This window comes from Natrix helvetica (assembly GCF_964273705.1).
Source record: "Natrix helvetica genome assembly, chromosome: 1".
Lineage (NCBI taxonomy): Eukaryota > Metazoa > Chordata > Lepidosauria > Squamata > Natricidae > Natrix > Natrix helvetica.
In genome coordinates this window covers 132,903,282-132,909,935 of record NC_138548.1, presented here as the reverse complement: position 1 = coordinate 132,909,935, position 6,654 = coordinate 132,903,282, and the positions used below count along the sequence as shown (strand labels likewise).

Here is a 6,654-nt window from a genome sequence, read left to right as displayed (position 1 = left end):
TGATGTCTTAAGATCACACCCCTAAGATGTTGGGGTTGTGATCTTAGAGTAAAGATTGGGTATCTCCAACCTTTTATCCTTCAGGCTCAGCCCTGCAGCTACACAAGGTCATCGAACATCCACATTACCAGTCTGAAACACTGTAATTTAAAGTATCTGATGCCCAGAGTAAATATAGTTTAAAAGGTATTTATGAACAGAGAGCTCTTTGTGTCATATACCCAATGACATCCCACCTTTAAAACCAACTTTACGAAATTACTCACTGTAAATGGAACGTTAGATATAATATCCTTACTTTCTTATAATTGCTAATGTTGAGTTGCAAAGAGGACCAGAAAATTACTAGTGAAACTTGGTAGATATAAGATTGCTCGGGAATTGCAACATACTATAGCCGGGATGGCAAACCTATGGCATGTATGCCTGAAATGGCACACAGCCATCTCTCCAGACACGCATGCCATCGCCAGTTGCTCTTCTGGGTTCCGGCGTGCCAGTTAGCTGCCCTTCACATGCGTGGGAGCACAGAAACTAGAAGAGCAGCTGCCTGGTGTGCATTCGCGCACTGGGAAGATGATCTTCCGGTTTCCAGCACATGCATGCGCACCAGCCAGCTGGTCTTTGCACATGAATGGGCATCAGAAACCAGAAGACCAGGTGACCGGTGCAAATGTGTATGCCGGAAACTAGAACATCATCTTCCCAGTGTGCGCATGCATGCCAAGTGGCTACTTTTCTGGTTTCTGGCACACACGGAAACCAGAAAACCAGAACCAAAAAGGTTCGCCAACACTGTACTATAGTGTTCACAAGACCTAACATACGAACTGGATTAATAAGAATCCAATAAGTATTGTTTTGTAGAAGTTATATAAGACGTGCACAGAAATTATACAATAATCTAAAACTTGTACAATTCCTCCAGCATTCCTCAAAGTGGTGTGCTTAATGTTGTAGACTTAACTTCCTATGATGGTTAGCTGGCTGGAACATGTGGAAAATAACAGACGGGGTAGGAGGACTGTTTTAATTTCATGAAAAGAAAATCCTTACCTGGGTATGATTTCAGAGGGGTACAGTGGAGGTGATGAGTCAGTAGCCAATAGGGCTTCAGTGTTTATTTTAGTTGTCTTAAGAGATAAAGCAACATCATTTCCCAGAGGCCCATTAGAAGTCAGTCCACTCTATAAAGAAAACCAAAGAAAAGTCAGAAAGGTGATTTAGGTTTTGATACATGTCAGCAAATGAACATGTCTATCAAATGCAAATGACACAGCAGAGAAGGATTAATATGTGAAATAAATGTTCAATTGATCCCTTGTCCTTGGATTCTTTCCTTCAGGCTACCTTTTCTCCTTCATAGCTTTTCCTTCCAATTTGTGAGATACAATGGTTGGGACAATGACCAATTTGGATTGGGATAATGGTCAAGATAAAATTTACCAAAACCATTAACTGGCAGGACATACCAGAAGGGGGTCTGCTGAGGGAGAAATATGGCCCCCAAAATGAGCAGCATCAAATGTTTTAGCATCATCTTCAGTTTTGAGAGATGGTTAGGGAAGAAGCAAAATGAGTTCTTGAACCTCAAAAAGACTTATCACATCTATTAAAAACCTCCCAAAATTCCCTGCTCCCAAATTGGGGTGACACCTGTTTATGCTTTTGGGATGCAGCCTTGGAAGTACAGCACAAAGCCTAACAGAGCCCTTGAATTGGTCACCTTCAATCATTCTTCAAGGGAGACAGGTCAGAATATATAGAGATCCTCCAAATATTAGTAAGGGGAATAATTTTCAATCATAACCACAAGGAAAAAACTTTGACTGGAGAATGGAGAGGTGAGTCTTGCCTTTTTCCAGAAGAATTAAGGGCCACTTCCAGGTGGCAGATGGTTTCTTTTGATAAAGCTGAAAATATTACCCACCATGCAATAGAAATGGCAGACTTTTTATAAACTATCTAAATCAATACTAATTTGTACCACTTCTAACAACAGTTGAATGACTGTTGCTAATAATAATACACGGACGTACAGAAGAATATGAAATTAATAGTTTATAAGGATTATTCAATAACTTACTGGCACTAACCACCTGGGCATAATTATTGGTGAAGACACCTAAAAGTAAATGAAACACAAAAACATTCATAATATTGTAATATAATCTTACTAGCTGATAACCTGGGGCTGAATGGTTATTTATTTATAGGGGGGAAATGACTGGACAAAATGTAATTTCTAATGTTGGATTTTCCCCCTTACCAGAGGAAGCCCCCTTGTGGAGTACTGTGAAGCCGTTACCGTGGCAACTCCACAGCACTATACAGTAGAAGCCATTTTAAGGCACAACAGGCTGTTTCTTAACAGAACACAAACCCCGAGGGGTGTTTTACCTCCACAGTATTTGTTTCCAGAGAGTAAGTAATATGTAACCAAGTTTGGTTGAAATTGCTTGAGGCGACCTCCCCAGATAATAAACCCAATCAAGCTTTTGAGTGCATATGATAAAATAATCCCTCCCTCAAAAACAAGCCTTCCCTGAAAATATTGCAACACAGCAGCAGCCATGAGGTGACCACGCTCGCCACCTACTGCACCTCAAAAATAATAAGACCTCCCTGAAAATAAGGTCAAGTGCTTATTTCGGGGGTCAAAAGAAAATAAGACCCTGTCTTATTTTCAGGGAAACACGGTGTATGTATGTATGATGTATGTATGTATGTATGTATGTATGTATGTATGTATGTAGCCAAGTGTCATATCAACTAAACTGATCATGAGACACCAGAACTCAAACAAGCTTTACTGAAAGTAAAAAAGAGAGGTATAGACAATGGACGTACTAATTATATTTTCAAATTGTACAATGAAACAGCTACGTTTTAATTTTTTACTCTTACCTGAGGCGTGGCTTCTGTGAAGTCAATTAAATTCTTTGTCTGTGATGACAACAAAATCTCCATGCTCTCACAGGAACTCTGCAAAATGGAATAGTTACGTTACGCCCAATCACAGAGAAAGAGCCAAAGTGTTTTGTGTAAGGTTTCATTCCCTTTTGAAAAAGCCACAAGTTTATGACTGATGTTTATGAGTGCTGCCCAACAGCACTGTTTCCCTTTGTCATACACATTTTAGGCTCTGACATACATGGATTTAAATTTCAGTCACAATATGAATTGAAGCAATGCATTCAGTAACTTCTTTATTAGATTTATAACCCACTTTTAATCTGTACTGTATAAGGCAGTAATCAGTGGTTTTCTATTCTCCCTATGACAATCACCCTGTGAGGTGGGTTGGGCTGAGAAAGAGTAACTTAACCCTTGGCTTAAGGGAGGGTTAGAACTCATGGTGCCCTACTCTTCACTCCTAAATCGCTACACCAAACTGGCTCTTGAGTCTTGTAAGATAGCATACACCCATCAGTGGACTTAAATTAGATGTAAACGTTTTTCTATGTTTTTCCCCTACAATTTTATAAAGTATCTGGCACTTCAATCTTTGAAAAGTGCCTTTAAAAAGGATTTGCATGCAATATAAATTCATACGAATGGCTTCCTCCTCCTATTGTGCTTCTCGCCACTTAAAGCTGATTAATATTTCACAATTTTAATTAATATTTTTAATATATCATCAGATTTTTATTGCCAGTTCCAGCCATTCTTCCCACAATATAAAGAATATGTTCATAACACCAAATTATGATTTAATGAAGGGGAGATAATACTTTTATATTTGGGGATAATCTATATATTGGAAAAAGCAGGTTGGGGACATGGATTACTTTTATTCCCTTCCCCATCCTTTTCCCTTCTCTTGATAGTGAAAATCAGGGATGGGGACACACTTATAGAAATTGCACAACTAATTTTTAATATTATACTCCAAATATTAATCTGTCCCAGGAATCTATCCCTGGAACCAAGTTTTAAATTAGTGCTCTGTTTAACACAAGCAATTTGCCTGGGACTTCTCATCTTGTGCTTCTAAAGACCCACGCTTCCCCCTACAAAGAAGCAACATACCTTTACAAGAACATCCTCTTCTCTAGGAGTCAGATCAGTAGGATTCACACAATCTTTGGAGTCAGGGATAGTAGTATTCTCATTGAATTCATTCCTGGAAGATGTAAACACACCTCCCATGATACAGAGCATGTGTGAAAGGAGCTGCTATCACTTGGAATTTGTGCCTCTGAAATCAGTGCCATATGACCTCTTGATCTCAGGAGCTTCTGCCCAAATAATTTGCCTTCCTGTTAAGCCATATTGTGCCCCTGAGGCACAGTATGGTGGTGGGGAAACTTGCTTAATTTAGGGTTCAATTGGTGCATCCTTGACAGAATCTGTGATTCTGCTGATCTCCATACTTTCGGTGACCAAGTAGAATGAATAAACAATATACAAAAAAAAAAACAGCCAACTCTTTAGCCCAGAGTGACAGAAAAGCGCTTCTGCCACAAGAAAGTCCAACAGTCTAAACTACTAGTCTACTATATCAAAAATAAGGAGCAGATTCACATAAATTGCTTAACCAGTAAATATTTTAAAATCATTCTGGAATTGCATCATTTCATTCCTATGTTAGAGCATATCTTGACACTTTTCCTGCCAACTTTAGTAATTGGAAAACTAAGGTTCAGGAAGGGGTCTTTCTTTTTGCCAATTCAACAAGAAGCAATATTCATTAGAGGGACACATATCCTCTACTCATGTTGAGAACAAAACTAAGCCTAATTTTGGCTGTTTGGTTTCCCACAGAAAAGCAGAATCCTAACCCGACTGGAAATTGCCAGAATTAACTGAAGGAGCCCTTCAAGTGCTCCATATACTGTTCTTAGATTGTTTCAGCCCAGATTTGCATGCATTCCCATTTTCCAGTGGGGATACCCACCTACCCACAAGAGGACTTACAGAATGAAGGCATTGGTGACTGGGATCACTTTTAGTCCCTCTCGTGGTTCCTGGCACACAGGGCTGAGGGTTCTCAGGGGGCTGTTGTTCTCTTTTACTGATGGAAGAACGCTTCTAAATAACGCAGAGCCAAAAATGTAACAATTGAGTTCTTTTCCATTGTTGCCAAGAACATTCTTTCAGCATTAAAAACAATACAAAACAAAGCAGCTTGGAACTCTCTTCATGCAAACCATTTCCTGGAAATATTTTGTTATCATGGATATCAATATTAAGGCAAAAAAAAGGGGGGATGTTAATAACCTAGGAAAACTGCAACTGGATAAACACATTTATCTCATGTTTTGTGTTTCTGCCAGACCATCAATACAAGGAGAAGATGTGTGATGTGATACAGCTCTATAAGTAGCGCTTAGGAGTGCAGTATTATGCGTGGAGAGATTTATATTTTCTCCCCCCCCTCTCACACACACACACACCAACTTTAACCACACCTTTATTAAAATACAAAAGGATGTAGGGATTTATATGGGTAGTTCTTGGGTTATAATTGGGACTGGAATTACAAGGGCAATTGGGACTGGAATTTCTAACGCTTGGCAAAGTAATACTGGCTGTTCCCATGTAACCCCAGGACGACATGGGTTGTTAAGCAGGAAGTGGCGGGAGTTCTAAGGAAGCTTCTGGGGGACAGCTAGGGCAGGTACTATGCAGTGGTGGGTGCCGGATCCCGGTGCAACCGGTACGGTGCAACAGGGCCCAGCATCCCCCGCATGCATGTGCGCGCCCGCCCGCATGCGTCCTTACCTCCGTGATGCTCCAGCTGCTTGGCGGAGCATTGTGCAGGCGCCGTACGCTCCATGCGTGTAAGTGCCAAAGAGCTCAAATGCAGGTAAGGAGCTCATACTGGGGCATACCGCCTGCAACCCATCACTGGTACTATGGATAGATACTAGGGAACGTAGGCCGGGGAGGTGAGTGCCCAAGCAGGTGCAAGAAGCACAGATGAATGCAGTGATGGAGGTAGCGGAGTGCTGATCATAAATGTGGATTGGACTGAATTTTAAGGACCAATCATAGGTCCATTGTTTCAGTACCACTATAACTTTGAACAGCCACTGAATGAATGGATGTAACCCAAGGACTACCTGCATGTCATATCTCTACAGTCCGACCAAGACTTTTTTCCTAACTTCTGACAGAAAGATGCCCAAGAAGGTGGTGCAAGGCATGGGGATTTACCATCAATGCTACCTTCTTAAACAGAGTAATGTGTCCCAAAGATTTTGTTCTCCGAACTGGATAGGGATATTCAATTTTCTAGAATTTCAGTCGAATAAGACACAAAGTCTCCTTTTTAAGAACTAAGCAGAAACAAGACTAAACCACAACAATGCAAGTTGGGTTAATAATATTCCCAAAATTATTATCCTGTAGGCATTTTAAAACCACTAACGTAAGTTTTATAGAATTTTGTTACAAATGGCTTTTTCCATTATTAAATGGGTACAGGAACCTGTTCGCACCACAGAACAGAAATCTTCAGCACATTTCAAGCTCCATATTAATACCTTCCAGCTGTATCTTGAATATTGGTGTTCTTGTTGCCAGGTATGCTTCCCTCCCTCACAACCTAAAAGAAACACAATTACAAGTCAGAAAAAATAATTTTATTGAGGATATAAACTAAAATCTATTTTTTTTTCCTGACAGGTCAAAGTCAAAGCAACCTAA

The 6,654-nt window shown here is 40.1% G+C and overlaps 1 protein-coding gene across 3 annotated transcripts in view; it reads right to left on the bottom strand.

The window, feature by feature from the left end:
• EPB41L5 (erythrocyte membrane protein band 4.1 like 5) overlaps nucleotides 1-6,654 on the bottom strand; it is a 66,183-nt gene that overhangs the window by 4,117 nt on the left and 55,412 nt on the right. For all 3 annotated transcript variants that reach the window (XR_014176773.1, XM_081970486.1, XM_081970487.1), the window contains exons 20-25: nucleotides 6,492-6,553; nucleotides 4,921-5,034; nucleotides 4,033-4,126; nucleotides 2,908-2,985; nucleotides 2,087-2,125; nucleotides 1,057-1,187 (exon numbers count right to left, since the gene is read on the bottom strand). Coding sequence is in view for 2 of the 3 variants with exons in the window: in XM_081970486.1 (XP_081826612.1) it covers nucleotides 1,057-1,187; nucleotides 2,087-2,125; nucleotides 2,908-2,985; nucleotides 4,033-4,126; nucleotides 4,921-5,034; nucleotides 6,492-6,553 (518 nt within the window). In the remaining variant the exon portion in view is untranslated. The remainder of the gene's footprint in view (nucleotides 1-1,056; nucleotides 1,188-2,086; nucleotides 2,126-2,907; nucleotides 2,986-4,032; nucleotides 4,127-4,920; nucleotides 5,035-6,491; nucleotides 6,554-6,654) is intronic.